General features: G+C 45.4%; 1 protein-coding gene across 1 annotated transcript in view; it reads left to right on the top strand.

The window, feature by feature from the left end:
• The window catches only part of LOC149438288 (dymeclin-like), a 117,751-nt gene that overhangs the window by 76,458 nt on the left and 19,209 nt on the right, over positions 1–22,084 (top strand). Inside the window, exons 3-5 of the mRNA XM_089660022.1 lie at positions 7,216–7,268; positions 13,852–13,945; positions 17,662–17,795. Of these exons, the coding sequence (XP_089516148.1) occupies positions 7,216–7,268; positions 13,852–13,945; positions 17,662–17,795 (281 nt within the window). The remainder of the gene's footprint in view (positions 1–7,215; positions 7,269–13,851; positions 13,946–17,661; positions 17,796–22,084) is intronic.

Here is a 22,084-nt window from a genome sequence, read left to right as displayed (position 1 = left end):
GAGTCTTCAGGAGGGGAAGAGGGGTTTGCTGAGCTAAGCACTTCCTCCTGCCGGCAAGCCTGAGCTAAGGGCAGATGGATTCCAGGAAGTAAATGCTACATGAATCAGCCCTTAATCAAGATGGTCACATCCAGAAATGCTAGTGGGGTGTTTTACAAAGTGACTGCTTAGCAAAATAAAGCATGGAGATATGGAAGGATGGGGGAATTTGCGTGGAATATTAAAAATAAATTGAATAGCATTTGTGGTGCTCAGATGAAGTGTAGTTCCACTTTAAATCCTGCTGCAGGAAAAGTCTGTCCTGCTGCAGAAATAGTCTCAGGTCTCCCATAGTGTCTTTATGTATATCAAAGGCGCTTAACCTTTTGAAGAGCGAGGGTCATTTAAGGGGTTTGGTAACCAGGTAAGGGCCACAATGAAATGAAATGGCTCAGAATTTCGATTTTATTTATTTATTTTGAATGGCATACTGAACATTTTCCCCCGGCCGCAGCTGAATGCTTTCAGGAGGGGGAGGAGGAGAAGCAGGTTTTCAGTGGTTGCAGGAGGAAAATGGAGAGGATTGGTTTCTGCATATGCAGCCCTCCCTGTCTGAGTGTAAAACTGAATGTAACAGGGAGGCCACACTGGCCCCCTGGAGCATGGAGTGGAGTGCCATTGAGACTGCCCCCAAACTGCAAACTGGTAAACTTACTGTCCTGAGCCCCCTGTAAGGCTGCTTTCATACTGATTGCCCGCACCCCGTGTTAGTTGCACTTTGCCATAAACTTCATAGACGTCTTTCCTGTGGGTTAGCTGCGCTTTGCCACAGACTTAGGACTCGTACACTGCAGCTGATAAACTCACGCTCAGGAGCTGTTCAGCGTTTTTTTCAGCAGCCCCTGAACTCTCCCTAATGTTTTCCTATGTGTCCATGTACACATCTTCGTTTACAGGCATTTGAGTTTACAGTCGTTTTTTTGAACGCAGAAAATTTGTGTTTAGCAGTCGATTTTATCAGCGTTTCAAACGCAAAATGCTTGTAAATGTGGCAAATTGCGTTTATAAGCGTTTGCATTTGAAATTTTTTTTTAACTCTTCCAGTACCCGATGCTGTCCTGAGCCTTTTTTCATCATGAAAAATGCATGCAAAGTGTTTTCACGGTACTCAGATGGACAAAACACTGAACACAGGATGTTCCTACCAAGCTTGTCACACATTGTAATGACCAATTCACACCTCAGACCTCTCCCACCCTTGGAAACAAAAGATATGTTAATGACCATTCACACCTCAAATTCCTCATGAAGACCCCCTGCCAGGTGACCTTAATGACTCCCCCCACCAGATACCTTTCCCACCCTTGGTAACAAAAGAAATGTTAATGAGCAACTCACACCTAAGCTGATCTCAACACATACTGCTGTCTCTGCTTCTACTCTCTGTATTTCTCTGAAACAGTCTGAAATAGTTAATAATTTACCACTTTTCAGTGCATTCTGGGCATTTGGGAGGTTCTCCTGTGCTTATCTTTAACCAATTCAATACCGGGCAATTTTACACCTTCCTGCCCAGGCCATTTTTCATGTTTCAGCGCTCTCACACTTTGACAATTGCGCGGTCATACAACATTGTACCCAAACTAAAATTTTATCATTTTCTTCACACAACTAGAGCTTTCTTTTGGTGGTATTTAATCACCGCTGGGGTTTTTATTTTTTGCTAAATTAACATAAAAAGACCAAAAATTTTGAAAAAAAACACGTTTGTCTTTGTTTCTGTTATAAACGTTTGCAAATAAATAATTGTTCTTCATAAATTTAGGCCGAGATGTATTCTGCTACATGTCTTTGGTGAAAATAACCCAAATTAGGATGTATTATTTAGTTTGTAGGAAAGTTATAGAGTTCACAAACTATGGTATAGATCTGAATATTGATCAATCCTGAAGTACTGACAGCCAATCTAATTTCTTGAGGTCCAAGAATCTCAGAACAGTACAGATATCCCCCAAATGACCCCTTTTTGCAAAGTAGACAGTCCGACGTACTTCATAAGTTGAAGTTGTATTTTTTTTGTCATAATTTTTCAGAAAATGAAACAATTGAGTACTGTCCGTGATAATTTTTTTATTTGCACGAACATATAATTTTGAGGACAAGCTTTCGGGGAATGTCCCCTTCTTCAAGGTCTAAGCAGTACTATGTAGAATGCTAGAAGAGATGAAAGAAAAAAAAAAAAAAAGGAGGCTAGAGATAAGATGCAGTCAAAGGGAGGGGGGGGATACTACACTCACACAGAGGGAGTCAAGCTACAGCTAATAGTCATATAAATGTCGGATAATGATTGAGGAATCCCATGTCCAAATTAAGGCCCTTATCTCTTGTGTCAAATAGAATTATCATTCTTAGTTCAAAAGTTTCCTGAATGGATTTGAAATTTCCTTTAAGTACTAAAACATTGAGGTCTCCCATTGTGTGGCCTGGTTGTGCGAAATGGTGTCCTGATTTCTAGAGGTCCAAGAATGTCAGAACAGTACAGATATCCCCCAAATGACCCCTTTTTGCAAAGTAGTGCATGTGATCGCTGTGACCATTCACAGCTAGACACTAGTATACAATGGATGGCATGAATTAAGCCATCCATTGTATACAACTGTCATGTGACCTACTGTGATTGGTCACAGCAGGTCGTATGGTACCGGCAACGGGGGCCGATACTCAGATCTGTCATCGGCCGTGTCCGAGGTAGACGGCCGGTGACAGATCCCGCCGCTGCGCGGCTCTGCAGGAGCGCAATCTGTGCATGTGCGGGAGGACGCCATATGGCGTCCACCCGGAACGCTGATGACATTTGCCGGCCGCCTTTCGGCCATAGGGCGGGCGGCAAATGGTTAAACGCTTCTAAACGCAAAACACGCTTAAACGCATTATACAAAGGCGGCTAAACAGACGTTTTTTTAACCTACGTTTTCCAGCAGTCGATTTCCATCGTTTAGAAGTGTCCCGTGTACATGGGGCCTTATTATATCTTGCGGGTTTGGTACACCTGAAAGGGCACAAAAACTCTTCCATGAGAGAAAGAGAACAAAACCCTCAGGATATTAAAGAATTTGATGGCTCAGTGCAGGTAACCCATAGGAAAGCCTCAGGTGAACTGCGCTGCACCCTCTGATCAGTATGAAAGCAGCCTGATAGTTGTTAACCCTTTAATAGGTGATATATGCCCATTGCAGAAGTGTAGTTCATGTTTTGTTTAATACACTGACCACCTTTTCCAGGTTCTGCTGGCATTGCTCTCCATCTCCAGGCTGCTAGAAAGGTCCCAGTTGGAGTGCATTTGATATCACTTCACCTGAGACAGGAGCCGGCTCTACAGAGGAAGCATCGGCTAATGCGACTTCTGCTCCCTCAGCGGCTGCCTGCTTTGACCACTGTCGGCGTAATGCATTCTGATGCTCTGGGATGGGGGGTCAGCAAACCCAGATAACAGTCAATGGGTTGGCAACCCTCGGCATGCACTTCCCTGGTTTGTGGTCACGGGACACATCAGAGGGCTTGGGCCATGTGTTGAGCACCCTGATGTAAATGGCAAATTCTACAGAGAGAGTTAAGAGCCTTTGCAAAAGCCATGTCAGGTGTGTGTGGCTAAAAACGAATTTTAATCAAAAAAAGGTCTCCAAGTGGTAGAAGCTCCTGGGTAGTTTCATTGTCAGAACCTTTTTTTTTTTTTTGGAAACTTTTGGGTGCAGTTTTGTAAACCAGGTGAAGCTGTGTTTCAACAGCAAGTATTCATAAAATACAGCAGAGAGCTTTGATTTCAGCCACTTTGTTGGTGCAGGTTTTATTCCAGTTTCTCACGTTCTCTGTTGAGGTCCACAAATACGTTTCACCATAGCCTGGAACTTCACGGTTACTTCGCCCCAGTGATGACTCCCCCGGCACCACCAGATACGGACATCTAGTCCAGTGAAAGCATCAGCTCCATTTCTTGCTTCCTGTCCCTGATTTATATTTCATTTCCGATGATAATTCACGGCACAGTTCCCTGTTCCAAAAGTGTGACAGCTTGTAGCTTTTGCTTTGTTACGCTGATGGACATTTGGTTTCAATTAGAAAGCGAGTATTCAGCCAGAACTGAAGACCACCTTAGAGATAAAATTGAGATTTCCAAGAAACGTAGCAGAGAATGAGCTCGGAGGATCAGGAATGAAGAGCTTGGGCTGAAGGAAATGCACAGAGAGAGCCAAAACAAGGGGATTATGAGCTGGGCTCAGATTGCATGATAAGCACAATAGAGGAGAGGCTTCATGGAAGATACTGCAAGCCAGAGATTGTGTCTGCAATGTATAATAATAATGATGATGATACTTCCCTTCTGATTCCACCCCACCTTTTAAATAAACCCTTTATGTTTTCATTACATACATTACACTGGGTCTCTGTACTTCTCTATGCAGTGCAGACAAATCATGATCGGTGGGAGGAGCTGTGTTTAGCTTCCTGAAAAAGCAGACCACTGTAGCTAATGACCACATGTGATGCTGAGCCTTCATTATTAAGAGAACTGAAATATAATGAATGAAATGGATGGGTCATGGATAGCCAGGTTGGGCAGGAAAGAGCCAAATGATGGTGGATTTCCTTCAGCTTGTAAATGAGGGGTGCACCACCTGACTTGCTGCGTTTTCTAATGCACACTCTGACTTGCTTGTAGTGTGTAACTAAATCAGAGTAAGCAATTTAAACACAGGTGAAGGGGGGGCTATACAGTGGTGGAAGGCAGGGGTCTCCAAACTTTCTAAACAAAGAGCCTGATTACTGGGGGGGGGGGGGGGGCTGCGGAGTGTGGTCAGTGGAAGAAGAAAGTATAGGAGTATAAGATGCAGAGCCGGCAATGGCTGTGAATATATGAATAAGGTTTTTTTGCCGAAACTCGTAGTCTGCTGTAACTTGCACACCGTACCCTTTGTGAATAAAGTACTTTTATCAGGAAAATGAGTTCCCGGCTCTTCATCTTGTACTTCTATGCTGGTCAAAGTGCCAGGAAGACACACTGAGCTTCGGAGCACCGGTGGTCTACCTCCAAGGATATTCTACCTAGGCGCACATTTTCATTTGTGGAAGAGGAATGTGTTCTGACATCAGTGGGAGTCAGCAGTGCCGCATCATTGGTATTAGGGTGAGTAATAGTGCCCCTTCATTTTGTATTAATGGAGGAATAGTGCCCCATCATTGGTGTCAGTGAGAGAAATGGTGTCCCTTCATTGGTGTCAGTGGGAGGAATAGCGCCCCATCATTGGTGTCAGTGAGAGAAAGTGTCCCTTCATTGGTATCAGTGAGAGGAATAGTGCCCCATCATTGGTGTTAGTGGGAGAAATAGTATCCCTTTATTGGTGTGAGTGGGAGGAATAGTATCCCTTTATTGGTGTGAGTGGGAGGAATAGTATCCCTTCATTGGTTTCAGTGTGAGGAATAGTATCCCTTCATTGGTGTCAGTGGGAGGAATAGTATCCCATCATTGGTGTCAGTGGGAGGAATAGTAACGCTTCATTGGTGTCAGTGGGAGGACTAGTGCCCCATCATTGGTGTCAGTGGGAGGAATTGTGTCCCTTCGTTGCTGTCAGTGGGAGGAATAGTATCCCTTCGTTGGTGTCAGTGGGAGGAATAGTATCCCTTCGTTGCTGTCAGTGGGAGGAATAGTATCCCTTCGTTGCTGTCAGTGGGAGGAATAGTATCCCTTCGTTGCTGTCAGTGGGAGGAATAGTATCCCTTCGTTGGTGTCAGTGGGAGGAATAGTATCCCTTCGTTGCTATCAGTGGGAGGAATAGTATCCCTTCGTTGCTGTCAGTGGGAGGAATAGTATCCCTTCGTTGCTGTCAGTGGGAGGAATAGTATCCCTTCGTTGGTGTCAGTGGCAGGAATAGTGCCCCATTGTTGGTGGCAGTGGGAGGATTAGTGCCCCTTTGTTGGTGGCAGTGGTAGGAACTATGCCCCACTATTATTGATAGTGGGGGGAATAATTCCCCAAAGACGGGGTAAAAATAAGTAAAGAGCCACAGTTTGGAGACCACTTGTCTAGAGGATTTGAAGTCTGGAAGCCAGGCATAAGGCAAAGAAATCATTAAGGCTACGTTCACACTAGCCTTGTGTGCAGGCGGCAGAGAGGCGTTTGGGAAGCGTTTTTACCGCTTCCCAAACGCCTCTGCCAACTCTGCACATTACAGCACATGGTGCTGTTCTAACAGGAGCGTTTGCGTTGCGTCGCGTTGCGTCGCGGCAAAACGGACGCCTCTGGTCGAGTCAGGAGGCTTTGAAGCCTCCTATTCTCGTCTATGGTGCCGCTCCGCAAACGCCCGGCCGGCGTTTGCGGTGCGGTTGCAACGCGGTTGCGGGGCGTTTGCGGAGCGGTAACACCACTCAAATGCATTATAGGCGTTTGTGGGGCGTTATTAACGCTCGGCAAACGCCTACCAACCTCCGCTAAACCGCGCATGCGGCGTTTGCGGAGCGTTTGCCGAGCGTTAAAAACTCTATAGGGGCGTTTGGCAAGCGTTGGCAAAACAGCCTAGTGTGAACGAGCCCTGACAGTATTGCCTGTGGTCTCCCTTCTGCTGATCATTTCCCTATTGCTGGCTTAGCGTGTCTTGTTCGGATTTGTGGGGGGAGCTGCACCAGAGAGAATTTTATTTTTAACCCTAATGTAGAGAATGCATTCTGGTAAATAATAAACCCTTTAGCTTTTAACGCAGAGAACCTACAGAATTAAACTGGCACCTTGCTCATTAAAGGAAAAGTGGCAGCCTCTTTGTACAGGAGCCATGGAGTTCCCCATCACCTTGCCAGCATTCCACCACCACTCCTTCCTCTGTCACGGCTTCACTACATCCTCAGTGTTGGCTGGTGTCGGATGGTAGAGGTAGCACTGATGTTGCTCCTTTGAAGTGACAGTGTTCAGGCCTAGTGGTTGGTTGCTTGCCCAGAACTCTGTCATACGCTCCCCGTTACCTGCAAGCTACTAACACTGACACGTTTTTAAGCAAAATATGTATGTTTTGAGGGGCTTCAGTGAAAACTGAGCATTTTTGTTTGTGCCTTGCTTGCTCCACTTCCTAGGTTGCGTATTAGATATCAGTCACTGGTTGTGATCATGTCAAACAACTTTTATACATTTTATTACAGCTTTTTATTTTGTGTTTTCTGACCACTAATCTGAAATATTTATTTTTCTTTCAGTGCCGATTCAAAGGTGTTGGAAGAAGCGACCATCAACATCTGCAAATCATTAAGTATGTATTTGGATGTGATAGGACAGTTACACTTAAAACTGATATTTTAATATCAGGTGGGTACTTGGGGCTTAAAGCCCAACTGTGGGACACACAAACATTCCATCCTTGCAGTGGGGTTGCATATGCAGTGCAAGTTAGCTGCTTAGTTAGGTATAAGGGGCCTAGAAAAGATTTAATGTCCTAATCCTCCACACCTCTGAGCTGCTACACTGGTTCCCATCCCGTCTTCTCCCCCATACTCCGGCGGTCTAAGGTCAAGACTGATGGGACTGATGCAGGGACCATAGCCCTGCATAATACTTCATGACACAGAGATAGTTCAGTGCCAGGGCATGGGAGAGCTCAGTCTGTCAGGTAAGTGGAGTATCAGGTAAGTTGAAGCACTTTCTTTTCTTTAGAATAAACAGGCAGTTAAGGCTTTGCTGACTCGTGCAGCTGGGAAGGGGGAGCAGTAAAACTAGGTGGTTGTTCCACAGTTGCCTGCCTGAATGATGGCATGCAGACGCTCACAGCTGTACACGTGCTACAGTTGCGGAAAGTATTAAACAGCTTGTCAGTTGCAGCAGTTGTTGGATCTGCTGAACATGACTAATGCAGGTCTATGGGGCCGCCCCACCACCATATGCAATGTGCACGGTAGTGCGGCATTTAAAGAGTCCAATCAGGTGGTAGAGGTAACCTATCACCTACTCACGGGAAGCTGCAGGGGACACATCGTGGGAGCGAAGGACAAGGTAAGTGCTGCAGGGACCCCCGGAGAACGCTGCATGGTAAGCCCGAGTGTAGCTCGGGGTTACCTCTTTTGGTATAGAAATTTTACCACGAGCTACACTCGGGAATACCGCCAGGGAGGTTAAGGATGTATTGAAGATGCCATTCAAGAACTATGGGATTATTGGCATCTTTTTCCACATTACAGGTAATTCACTGGCAGCTTGGCATCATTTGGTTTCCAATGGTGGTGATAGTTGGGTGAAACTGTGAGATCTGGTGGGTATATTTCTTCACTAGTGTCCCTGAGCAGGGGCGTATTTGCCGTGAGGCAAACAAGGAGTTTGCCTAGGGCGGCACTTTTCAGGGGGGCGGCGCAGAAGTAATAGTACCCCATCATTGGTGTCAGTGGGAGGAATAGTGCACCATCATTGGTATCAATGGAAGGAATAGTGCCCCATCATTGGTATCAATGGAAGGAATAGTGCCCCATCATTGGTATCAATGGAAGGAATAGTGCCCCATCATTGGTGTCAGTGGGAGGAATAGTGCCCCATCATTGGTGTCAGTGGGAGGAATAGTGCCCCATCATTGGTGTCAGTAGGAGGAATAGTGCCCCATCATTGGTGTCAGTGGGAGGAATAGTGCCCCATCGTTTTCCATGGGAGGAATAGTGCCTCATCATTGGTGTCAGTGGGAGGAATAGTGCCCCATCATTGGTATCAGTGGGAGGAATAGTGCCCCATCGTTGGTATCAGTGGGAGGAATAGTGCCCCACCGTTGTCCGTGGGAGGAATAGTGCCCCACCGTTGTTGTTCTGCGCGGGAGGACTAGTGCCCCACCGTTGTTGTGCGCGGGAGGACTGGTGCCCCACCGTTGTTGTGCGCGGGAGGACTGGTGCCCCACCGTTGTTGTGCGCGGGAGGACTGGTGCCCCACCGTTGTTGTGCGCGGGAGGACTGGTGCCCCACCGTTGTTGTGCGCGGGAGGACTGGTGCCCCACCGTTGTTGTGCGCGGGAGGACTGGTGCCCCACCGTTGTTGTGCGCGGGAGGACTGGTGCCCCACCGTTGTTGTGCGCGGGAGGACTGGTGCCCCACCGTTGTTGTGCGCGGGAGGCCTGGTGCCCCACCGTTGTTGTGCGCGGGAGGCCTGGTGCCCCACCGTTGTTGTGCGCGGGAGGCCTGGTGCCCCACCGTTGTTGTGGTGCGCGGGAGGACTGGTGCCCCACCGTTGTTGTGGTGCGCGGGAGGCCTGGTGCCCCACCGTTGTTGTGGTGCGCGGGAGGACTGGTGCCCCACCGTTGTTGTGGTGCGCGGGAGGACTGGTGCCCCACCGTTGTTGTGGTGCGCGGGAGGACTGGTGCCCCACCGTTGTTGTGGTGCGCGGGAGGACTGGTGCCCCACCGTTGTTGTGGTGCGCGGGAGGACTGGTGCCCCACCGTTGTTGTGGTGCGCGGGAGGAATGGTGCCCCACCGTTGTTGTTGTGCGCTGGAGGAATGGTGCCCCACCGTTGTTGTTGTGCGCGGGAGGAATGGTGCCCCACCATTGGTGGGTGGAGCTCTAATAGGAAGAGGTGGAGCCTAAAAAGGAAGGGGTGGGTCTTACACAGGAAGGGGTGGGGCTATTTTAGATGCTGGGGGGTGCCCGATCTTAGTCTTACCTAGGGCAGCACAAAACCAAAATACACCACTGTCCCTGAGGGCTCATTACGAGCGTGCGTTTTGGCTGCATGCTCTAAAATGCGACTTGCCATAACACACCTGTTCTATGTGCACCGCAGCGCACCACAATGCATTATGCCATGGGTGTTATTTACTAAAACTGGAGAGTGTAACTCTGCATGGAAACCAATCAGCTTTCAGCTTTTATTGCCAAAGCTTAACTGAGCAAGCTGCAGTTAGAAGCGGATTGGCTACCATTCACAGCTGCACCAGATTCAGAGTGCTTCAGTTTTAGTACATTTTTCCCATGTTGTGGTGCGCTACGTTGTTCAAAAAGGGTAATGCACATTTTACATAATTTTTTTTTTCAGTGCTCCGTAGCACAAGGCACTGCCTTGCACCCCACAGCAGCCAATTGAACTTAATGAAATGTCTGTATGACATTTCAATAAAGTTTGTTTAAAAAAAAAAAAGAAAGAGGAATGGTACGGTACAGAGTGGTACACAACAGCTGCTGCGTTATAAAGCAGTGGCTGGTGTGAATGTACCCTTATTGATCAGTGTATGGCCAGCTATAGTCTCGTAAACATAGTTACCCTTAAAAGTTCCCTTTTTCCCCACCCTTCTTTTTTTTTTTCTCTTCCGCATCCTCCCTTTCCTTTTTTTTTTTTTTTTTTCTATGTATCCTTTTTTTTTTTCCCCCTTTCCCACTCCTCTTCCACCCGAACCACCTAATGCCCCTATGTTCACTTCCTTCCTGTGGATATTTCTTTGAGGTGGGACAAGTTCCCCTGTGGGTTTGTGTGTAGATACTTCTCTAAATATACCTCTCAAAGATAAATGATTAACCTATCCCTCAAACCAGGGGTGTCAAACTGGTGGCCCTCCAGCTGTTGCCAAACTACAAGTCCCATTATGCCTCTGCCTCATGCTTGTAACTGTCAATCTTGCAATGCCTTATGGGACTTGTAGTTTGGCAACAGCTAGAGGCTGCCAGTTTGACACCCGTGCCTTAAACAAAAAACAGCCCTGGCTGCAATACTCACCTCCTCTCTGGTGCTGTTTCCCTCTAAGTCATTCTATGCCAGTTTTTCTTGGTTGAATGCCAAGCGCCCTCGGGGGCATCACCAAACCACTCTCCGCTCACAGGAGAATGCTTCAGAAAATGGCGCCACATCATTTTGGAACCATTCTTGGCAGCATTCAGGACCTAGCAATTGTTGGAAGAAGAACTACGACATGACCAAACCAAAACTCCCTGCAAAATAGTTTTAAAAAGGGAGGGGATGGGGGGACAATGGAAGATGGAAATGGATCCTGCATTAGTTGTTTTGTCCATTAGTACAAATTCTTACAGAAATATTCCTTGCATGATGGATCTTTTTTGGTATAGAAAGAAGTGCCCCTTGGGATACTTGTACCAATGCTCTACAAAACGCTTGACAGCCTGTTTTTTGTTCCTTCCATATTTATCATTGGGCACAAGATCCTTCACATGCAAAATGATTGATTTCTATCCTGTGCTGCTGTAAAGCTAGGTTGGTGCAGCCGCACCACCCGCACTGAGAAATGTGGACCCGCGGGTGGGTACCATTAGTCTAATGGCACTCTGCCCACACTGGAAAACGCAACCGTACTGGGAGCTGAGGTTTCTGTGTGGGCTGCGTTTTTCCAAAGAAGTGCAGGGACTTCTTCCCTGCGTGTCACGGGCACGGGAGTCCATTCAAATGTATGGGCTCTCGTGCCCGTGCAAAACGCGTCCGCATATATGTGAACGGGGGTTACGGTTAACAAAACAGGATATTTTCCTGTGTGCCTAATTTTTTTTTTTTTTTTTATTGTAGATTGAGTGGTAAGGGGTTAAAACGCCTGTGTATTTATTTATTTTTCATTACGGTCTCTCTCCCTGCTAGGGAAATGCACCCTCTGTATTTGTCCTGCTCACCATTGATACTGAAAAAGTAATAGCAAATCTCAAAAAGTTGTCACCAGGACATGAGGTGAGGCTTAATGAAGACATCAGTTCCAGTAAGAGCTCAGTGGGATTTTCACTTTGTAGAAATTTCCGCTCGCCTTCTGTTGCATATCCAGGACAGAAAGGAAAGTAAAATCTCTGCAGCCAAGCAAAAACTGCTAAATAAAAGCTGATGGGGTTTAAAACCCTTTCTACTCTGTATAAAACTAAAGCAAGATAAAAGTTTTTGCTATACATAACATTTTAAAGCTTAAGTGCAGCTATCAACCACATATTCATCCTCCATTCATTGAGGCTGTAGTATGACTTCTATGAATGGAAGGGCAAGCATAGTCAGGCTTTTGATGAGCGCCTATGACGTCCCGTCAGTTGTATTAACCACCATTACACTGGAAGATTACAGTTGCACGTGGGAGTGGCAGGTGGTTGGGCAGGGAAGATTTTCACTAACGGAAGAGGAATCGGCACAAGGGACACATCCTACTGACTGTGAGTTATATCCCTTGTGTTGATTTTTCTGTTTGTGATTTTGGCTTTAAAGCAGAACTAAAGGAGTTAATACTCAATTTTCCAACGCTCCCTTGCCGCTGCTGGCATCTTCTCCTGTTTGCTGGTCTTCGTCTGGCTAAATTTGGCTGGTGTGGGATGACTTCACTCCTGTACATGTGCTGGAGGTTGTCGTTCCAGCACCCAGAGATTGAGCTGTGCATGTGCAGCTCAGTTTCCACAACAGGGAAGACCGTGAGCAGGCAGATGGGGGCATTTTATTACAGAAGAGGTCTGCAATGTCTCTTCTACAATCAAAACCTGCCTGCTCACTGTTTGTTACAGCTTTAAAGCAGGACTCCAGCAAAACAAATCACAATAAAAATGAATATCCCATTAAATGACAAAATAACAAAACCAGTTTTTGCTGTGGTAGTCGCCTTCAATTTTCTTTTGCCACTAGATGTCCTCAGTCTGATCAGCATCATTCAACACATTTCTGATCCCAGGTTGTCCCGTACCATTCCTCAACCTATGACTGTACAGTGGGAAGCAGCACAGTGATGAGCTCATCTCTTTGTCACTCTCTCCGTCTATCAGCATTCTTCTTGTCAGCATAAGAACTTTTTGGCTCCTTATAATGCTTCTTTCTCTCGCATTCCAGCCCTGCTGTACAGGCACTTCCAGAGGATGATCACTGATGGGACAGTGAAAAGAGAAGCCGCACAGCAATGAGCCCATCTCCTTCACTCTCTCCATCTCTCAGAATTCTTGTCAGCATAAGAACTTTTTGGCTCCTTATAATGCTTCTTTTGCTAGCATTCCAGCCCTGCTGTACAGGCACTTCCAGAGGATGATCACTGATGGGACAGTGAAAAGAGAAGCAGCACAGCTATGAGCCCATCTCTTTGTCACTCTCTCCATCTCTCAGAATTCTTGTCAGCATAAGAACTTTTTGGCTCCTTATGATGCTTCTTTCTCTCGCATTTCAGCCCTGCTTCACAGGCATTTCAGGAGGATGATCACTGATGAGACCGTGAAAAGAGAAGCCGCACAGCGATGAGCCCATCTCTTTCAGTCTCTCCATCTATCAGTATTCTTCTTGTCAGCATAAGAACTTTTTGGCTCCTTATGATGCTTCTTTCTCTCGCATTTCAGCCCTGCTGTGCAAGTACTTTAAGAGGATGATCACTGATGGGACAGTGAAAAGAGAAGCCGAACAGCGATGAGCTCATCTTTGTCACTCTGCTCTCTCTATCAGCATGCTTATTGTATGCACATGATCTGATTGGCTGCTTGTACTGCATCTTCCTCTCACACTCCAACCCAGCATTATGGGGACTGCAGTAGCCAGCTGATAAAAGGTTAAATTCAGGTAGTTGCACTGCTTGTATTTAGAAAATAAATGTAAGGATGTAATAATGATTACAGAGCTGCAACAATTTGTCTTTTTTTTTTTTATATCTGCTGAGAGTTCAGCTTTAAATCAAAGTTGTACTAGGTCTTTGATTCATTTCTATTAATTACTTGAAGATGTTCCTAGACAATGTGCATGGACACTCCATCAGGGCACTGCATCCTGCACACAGATAAAAGCCAGTTTATTAGTACAGTTAGTAACCGAATCGTTATAGGACATTACCTAAATGACAGGCCATTAAAGTACAGAGTAAACTTAGAGACAAAAATAATTGGTTCTTAATTGGAACATGTTATCATGGTTTTTTTTCTTTCTCTGTTTTCCAGTTGAAAACAACCCAAGAACAGGAAACCTTGGCTCGCTAATTAGGGTGCTATTATCCCGAACTAAAGAACTGAAGATATCTGCAGAATGTCAGAAGTAAGAGCATGTGCGGTCAATATGATGGGTCCTGAAATAATGTATATGCTGCATTTTCTTTGTGGGTGACTCATACTTGTAATACAACTTCTATCCTTTGTGTGGCACTGCAGGCTCAGGATATCATGTCATACCAGTCAATATTGTCTTCTTAGCATAGATGGGCAGTGTCACCACTTCATAAATTCTAACAACAAGAGTTTTATTGCTTGCTTGAAGAGGAACTTCATCCTTTCTCCTCCCCCCCATGCATCCCCCACCCCATCCCCGCTTACCTTTTACTGTCTTCTGCACAGTAAGCATACTCTCCTAGCAAGCGGATCCAGCGTTCAGCTGCTGGCATTATTATTATTATACAGGATTTATATAGCACAGGGACGGACTGACAACTCATGGGGCCCCCGGGCAATAGGGGATCATGGGGCCCCTGTGTCCTTGCCCAAACTCAAAAAAGCCTATGAAAAAGGTACCAGGGGCATCTCATGGGGTCCCCTACTGACCCCGGGCCCTCGGGCAGTGCCAGAATTTCCAAATGGTCAGCTTGCCCCTGATATAGCACCAATAGTTTGCTCAGCACTTTACAATATAAAGGGAGACAATACAGTTCAATACAAGAGGGTTAGGAGGGTCCTGTTCCTGGGAGCTTACAATCTAGAAGGGAGGGGTTAGTTGTACAAAAGGTAGCAACTGTGGGGGATGGACTGGTAGAAGATTCCAGTATTAGCTGAGGGCAGGATAGGCTTCCCTGAAGAGAGACGTTTTCAGAGACCGCCTAAAAGTGAGCAGAGTAGGCCATAGTCTGATAAATTGGGGTAGAGAGTTCTAGAGGATGGGGGAAGCTCTGGAGAAGTACTAGAGACGAGCATGGGGGGAGGAGACAAGGGAGCTAGAGAGCAGGAGGTCGTGCGAGGAGCCGAGTGTACGGTTTGGGTGGTATTTGGAGACGAGATTGGTGATGTAATTTTGGCAGAGTTATAAATGGCTTTATACGTTATCTCTGTAGCCAATGCTCAGGTCCGGTGCCACAGTTTTGCCTGTGATAGTTCCGGGTGCAGGCGCCACCAGGCCCACCCCTTGCTTATACTGAATGGGACCGCACGTCTTGCAAAAATCAGCAGGCACTTAGGGCACCGTGTCATTCGCCTAGGCCAGGGGTGGGCAACTGTGGCCCTCCAGCTGTTGGTGAACTACAAGTCCCATCATGCCTCTGCCTTTGGGAGTCATGCTTGTAACTGTCAGTTTTCCAATGCCTCATGGGACTTTTAGTTCTACAACAGCAGGAGGGCCACAGTTGCTCTCCCCTGGCCTAGGCTAATTTTAAAAGTTGAGGGCGGGCCAAGCCTTTCACGCAAGAAAAAAAAAACAGTAAGTAAATTAAAAAAAAAAATATCAGCAGGAGAGTGCCACAGGAGGATGAAGGTCCATTTTAATGTGTATGTGTAGACAGAATAATAAAAACCACATTCATTACATTTCTGCAATAGATGCATATTTCCCTGTGTTTGTCTTTTTAAAAAGGCTGCCAATACAGAAACAAATATACCCACATTGATCTGTTTTGAAATGGTGCTGAGACAAACAGTGACTGTCCCAGTGCTGTTTAGGAGATTTGAATACTGGTGATCTGTCAGAAATCATGTAGGCTGTTGATTTCCTGGTTCAGCTGACAACACTGCCTCTTCTGCACTAAAATCCCATACAGTGTTGTCAGCCTTGTGTTTTGACCTACAGAACACTTTTTTCCCCTCCTCATATCCTCAAGATAAGGGGGTTTTCAGTCTGTTAGAGAAGAACTGCGAAGGGCTGACAACACTGCTTGGGATTTCAGTGCAGAAGAGGCAGTGTTAGCTGAAACAGGATATTACCATCCTGCTCGATTTCATGCAGATCAGCAATATTTAAACAATCTAAATAACATTGGGACAGTCGCTTGTTTTCCTAGCGCAACTTCAAAACTGCATTGGGACACGTCTATGTGCAAAGTGCCAGTTATCAGTGACAGTGCAGCAATAAGCCCAGGTAATGAATCAGCTTCTGGCAATGTTGGGACAAGGTAATATAGCATCAAAACAAAAGGACTAACCAGTGAACTCCCCCCCCCCCCCCCCCCCCCCCCACATTAGCAATGGGCTACTACAGCAGTGTAAGTTGCAAGTCTTGGCTTTTATGTGCCCCCTTTTCTATTGACGCATCTAATGCAGGCCATAGATGGGGAGAATATCAGCCGAAAGAATAATTGGACGATTTTCGGATCGTTAGTGGGGTAAGCGGTCGGCCGTTTTTCGTAATTTTTTTTTTTGTCGGTCGTGTTTGAAAAAAATCGGCCAATTTTGTCCGGCCAATTTTCGTGGCAATGATGGACAAATCGGCCGATCTTTTTGCCGATTTTACAAAATGCACATTAGCAGTGACATAAAAGAAGAAAAGGAAAAAATAGAATATGAATAAGAAGGAGAAAAGGAAGAAATAGAATATGAAGAAGAAATAGAATATAAAGAAGAGGAAGAAGAAATAGAATCTAAAGAAGAAAAAAAAGAATTTCAGTCTGATATTATATTTGATGTTAAAAGTATAGCAACGTTGTATCTATTTGTATCCGAATAGAAACATCTGTATCCAAAATGGATACAAATAGATACAATGTTGCAACTTTTTCTTCATATTCTATTTCTACTTTTTCTTGGGTCCCTGGGTGGCCCCGCCCCTTACATATTTAAAAACTTCCGAACCTGCTCAGAGGGAGAGGGCTGGCAGCCATCTGCAGGTGCGGAACCTTTTTTTTTTTTTGTTTTCCGGGTCGGCGGCGGGCATCATGATTGACGTTGGATCTACTGCGGGAGACATTCTTTTAGCTTTTTCTTTTAATAAAGGACTTGTCAAAGACCGTCTCCTGTCTTTTTTCACACTACACTTTTTATTATTTTACGGATGAGTATGACGTACTCATCCACCCCCATGTGAATGAGTACCCCATACTCATTCACATGGGGAGGGGGGCGCTAGGATCTGGGGGCCCCCTTGTTAAAGGAGGCTTCCAGATTTCGATAAGCCCTCTGCCCGACCAGGGGTGTGGGGAAGAGGCCCTTGTTCCCCTTCCCCAAAGCACAAAGCACCCCCCCCCCCCCCATGTTGAGAGCAAGTGGCCTGGTATGGTTCGGGGGGGGGGGGAGCTTGCTAGTTGTCCGTCCGTCCCCCCCCCCCCTTCCTTTACTGACCTGGCGGGCTGCTTGTTCGGATAAGGGTGTGGTATGGATTTTTTTCATTAAAAAAAAGTGATATTTTCGGGTAATAATCTTTGGGGAAAACATAATTCACCATATCTGCCTAAATAAAAAATACATATTTATTTAAGTTCTCTAAATCGGCTATCAAATAAAAGCTGGATCTGTTCTCACATAACATTGTATTTGTGGGTCTGTGCCTGGCATTCGTACCTTCTGCTGAACCTTTTGCAGCTTCTGTGTCCCATAGTGGCGTAGAGATTGGCAGAACAAGCTGGCCACTGAAAAGAGACTTTGGGGGGGCAAATTTTTTTTAATGGAGTGCAGTGGGCCTTGGGAGAGGTAATGATTTTGCTTTTTGTTTTCTTTTTTTCAGGGATAACATTTATTTACTCTTATACTTAAGTGAGACTTTAATTGTGTGTCCTAGATATGTAGCAGGATTCTGTGGTGACCATACATCATTATAAATTGGATATGTTTTTTTCTTTACAGTCAACTCTTTCTCTGGCAGACCCACAATGCCCTCTTCATAATTAGCTGTCTCTTGAAGGTCTTCATCAGCCATGTCTCAGAGGAGGAGCTACTCAATCACTTTTCCTATCACCAGACCGAGCCTGGATCATACGGTGAGTTGGCTTTGACAGGGTTTAAACTCAACTCCAAGGACAAGGCTAAATACACAGATGAAATATACACTATATATTAGTGTAAAGTATTGGGCCACAGGTGTATACAATCAAGCCCCTAGGCATGCAGACTGCTTTTACTAACATTTGTGAAAGAATGGGTCGCTCTCAGGAGCTCAGTGACTCCAAGCGTGGTCCCGTGATAGGTTGTCACCTGTGCAATAAGTCCATCCGTGACATTTCCTGGCTACTAAATATTCCACGGTCAACTGTTAGTGGGATTATAACAAAGTGGAAGCAACTGGGAACAACAGCAACTCAGCCACCAAGTGGAATCGCTGCGTTTCCCGCATTGAACCGCATAGCATTTGCACTGTGTTCATGCCGTCTGCTGCAGGGGGTCAATTAAAAGTAAAAAAAAAACCTTCAAAAGCTGTTCGCAGAATGCAGTGCGTTTACCTGACTCGGATCGCATGGGTATGAACACCTATGCAATTCAATTCCAGTGTGGCAAGAAAGGCGCCTGAACCTTTTTCCTGCGGATGAGGTGCATTTTGAGCAATACGAAATGATGGGCTCAAATTGCATCGCACAAAATCGAATGTGCTTTGCACAGGAATGCGGTGTGATTTCGTTTGCGACGCACGTGCGATGTGACAGTGCGATCCGGGGCTTACACTGAAAGTTCAGCTGGGCTTTAAGGAATGCAGTCGTGTCTTTTCTCCACCTCTAGCTTGCTTAGTGGCCTTTATTAGAGCTGCAGCTGGCTGATCAGATCACCTCTTCTCACTGTGCTCTTTCCTCCTGTGTTCAGCATGTTTCTTGGCAGCACATTTGCATGCAACACTCCCCCAGATTGCCGCTCCCTCTGCCAGTCTGTAGACAAACTTGAATGGATGATCACACATCACCGCCAATAAAAGTGAGCAAATTTATTGGTTAACCTCCCTAGCGGTATGATTATGTCAGTATTTCTGTGCTCAAAGCGGTACATTGTTTGCAATGGAAATATGTTGTTTTTTTTATTGTAGGCCTGTAATTCTTAGGAATAACTCACTGAAATCTGTCCGAACAAGAGTCTAGTAAACATCCCGGGTATGATAAAATTTGAAACACAAAATCCTAAATTATAATATAATAAATAATCATAAAAAATAATATAATAATAATTGAATTCAATAATATAATCAAACCAAAAACACTGAAATTTAAATATAGCACCAAGTTCGTACATCACTGAGCAAAGTCGCAAAATCGTTTTCAGTGTCTGATGAGGAATTTCCCCACTAATCATTATCACTCAATTCTGCAAGTGGTTCTAATTTACTATCGCTGTTCTCTAGCCGGTCTAAAACTGATTTTGGCCTAAAGGGCCACTTTTTGGACGCCATGTAGAGGCATATTTTAATCTCCATGTTTAGAGACAGAAAAAAATCCCTCCTTTTTTGCTTTTTTGGGAGTGGTTTTCTGGCGGAAAAAATGGTAAACCCTCCTAAATGCTAGAACAAAAAAAATGCTCAAAACTAGCTTTTTTTTTTTTTTTTCCTGCATTTTTTTTTTTAAGCCAGTGTGCATGGACCCTGAGTGTTTACCTTCACAGGTAATACATAGTCCAAAAAAGTAATTTGTTATTCTGTGCATCTTCCTGTTATTCTGGTGTCCAGTAAAAGCTTGTACTCCCAATGATGTTGTCTTGACCCATAAATCATCCCCATACCTGACAACTTTTGCTATACTGTTAAGCCTGTTGCAGGAAGTAAAAAAGGTAACAGATCTGCTGGCAGAATTAATATTTATTAAAGGGGTAGTAAGCTGCAACTTAAAGAAAAATATCCCCTGCCAGGTAATGTCATAATGTGCTAGTATGCGTCACATTATGAAGGACATACCTTAAAACTAAGCCGTCCAGTGGCACGCTGTCACCACTGCAGAGGCTTCCATCTTCACCCTGGTCTCCCTTCTGGGTGTGTGAGCTCTGGCCGTCTGACTGGCCAAGCTGGGATGGCGTCGCTCCCGTTCATGCGTGCGGGAGTCTTTGGCCCCGGCACAGTGCTCTGAAGAAATGGCATGGGTATGCCGTTCCTTCAGAGCGCATGTGCCAGCTGTCAAAAAGAGCAAAAAACTCCTAAACTGTGCACATTTAGCAGATATTCATGTTACTTACAGGTAAGCTTTATTATAAGCTTACCTGTAGGTAAAAGATACAAAAGTGGGTTTACTTCCACTCTAAGGCAGTATTAAACCCAAAAGCAAACATTTATTATATTACATCTTTCCATTTCTTAGATGTAATGGCTGTACAGGTGTACCTCGGTTTACGAACGCCTCGGTTAATGTAATTTTCAGTTTATGAATAAAAATCCATTTAAAATAATGCCTCGATATACGAATTGTTTTATGCCTTTTTTTTCGCAATACAAAGTGTATGTCGGTGCTGATTTATAAATGCAATTGGCGCTTTTTTTTTTTTTTTCTTCACTATAGCTTACAGAATTAGCTGTCACTTTCCCCAAAGTTAAAGGAAACTGTTTCTTTTAAGAAACTAAAAGGAAACATTTGTTTCTTTTAACTTGGGGAAATAAACTAAAACGAAACTTTCTTTCTTTTAGTTGGGGGGAAAGTAACAGCTGAATCTGAGCTATAGTGAAGAAAAAAAAAGCTGGTAATTACATTTAAAAACCAGCGCCATAATAAAAAAACGGCGTGGGGTCCCCCCTCCCATCCATACCAAGCCCTTTGGGTCTGGTATGGATTTTGAGGGCTACTCCCACACCACAATTTACAAAAAAAAAATCCATACCAGACCCTTGTCCGAGCACCTAGCCCGGCAGGTCAGGAAAGAGAGAGGGAGGAGCGAGAGCCCCCACCCTCCCCCTCCTGAACCATACCAGGCCACATGCCCTCAACATGGGGGGGGGGTACTTTGGCAATGATGTCACTCGCATGATGTCCCCGGGTGGTCCTGCCCCTTACATATTTAAGAACTGTCAAACTACCGGAGCAGCCAGAAGGCTGGGGGCCATCGTTGGGAGCGGAGCCTTTTTTTATTCTTTTATTTTTTTATTTTAACAAAGGACTTGTCAAAGAACATGTCCTGTCTTTTTTCACATGACACTTTTTGTTTTTTGTGAATGAGTAGCGGGACTATGTAACCCATACACCCATTCACATAGGGGGGGCCTGGATCTGGGGGCCCCTTTGTTAAAGGGGGCTTCCAGATTCCGATAAGCCCCCTGCCCACAGACCCTCACAACCACCGGCCAGGGTTGTGGGGAAGAGACCCTTGTCCCCATCAACATGGGGACAAGGTGCTTTGGGGGGGAAGCCCCCCTGCCCCAAGGCACTCCCCCATGTTGAGGGCACATGGCCTGGTATGGTGCGGGAGGGGGGGACTCTCGCTCGTCCGTCCGTGTCCCCATCCCCCCCCACCCTTTCCTGACCTGCCGGGCTGCGTGCTCAGATAAGGGTCTGGTATGAATTTTGGGGGGAACCCCAACGCCATTTTTTTTTTTTTTTAATTTTGCCATGGGAGTTCCCCTCAAAATCCATATCGGACCCGAAGGGCTTGGTATGGATAGGAGGGGGGACCCCATGCCATTTATTTTTTTTTTTAATTGTCTGCAATTCTTTACATTCATCTGTCAGTGGGGAACTCCGCTGACTGCTGAAACATTAACACATGGTTGTCACTACGAAATTACCGCATGACTTGATAAAATAACTCCTGCAGTATTTTAGTAGCGTTTACTTTTTTCTCACCTCTGGAACGGATTAATTGGTTTTCAGTACATTCCTATGCGGACACAGGACAACTTAAATTCTTAAACTGAGGTATGCCTGTATTAGATTTCTTTTTTAGGCTTTATTCCTTATGTTTTCTGCTGTTGATCTGGCCAGTAGGTTTGTTTTTCAAAAGAAAAGCTCTTTTGCATATGTAGCAGTTAGAGGGTTTAGGCAAACCACTCAACACTGGCAGGAGTGCTTACAGTGATCAGCTTTATTTATGTACAACCTTCTAAAGGGTTAGCTGGAGTTTAGCTTCAATTTGTTTGATTCACTAGAAGATTTAAATACACAAACACTCCCCTCACACAAGAAGCGCGGAGCTTCTTGTGGATGCGCATTAGGCACCCAGCTGTGAAGCCGCAAGCTCTCTCAGCCGTGTGCCCACATTGAAGATGGCCGCACCAGAGAGAGAAGACAGCGTAGAAACCAGCGGTCGTGAGGACACCGTAGGACCGAGGGACAGGTAAGTGGCTGTATTTTAAAAGTCAGCAGCTACAGTTTTT

Source organism: Staurois parvus, unplaced genomic scaffold (assembly GCF_062004578.1).
Source record: "Staurois parvus isolate SC_StPar_1 unplaced genomic scaffold, SC_StPar_1.0 ptg001198l, whole genome shotgun sequence".
In the NCBI taxonomy this organism is placed as follows: domain Eukaryota; kingdom Metazoa; phylum Chordata; class Amphibia; order Anura; family Ranidae; genus Staurois; species Staurois parvus.
The sequence above is the reverse complement of the archived record's forward strand: the minus strand, read 5'-3'. Positions and strand labels throughout refer to the sequence as shown.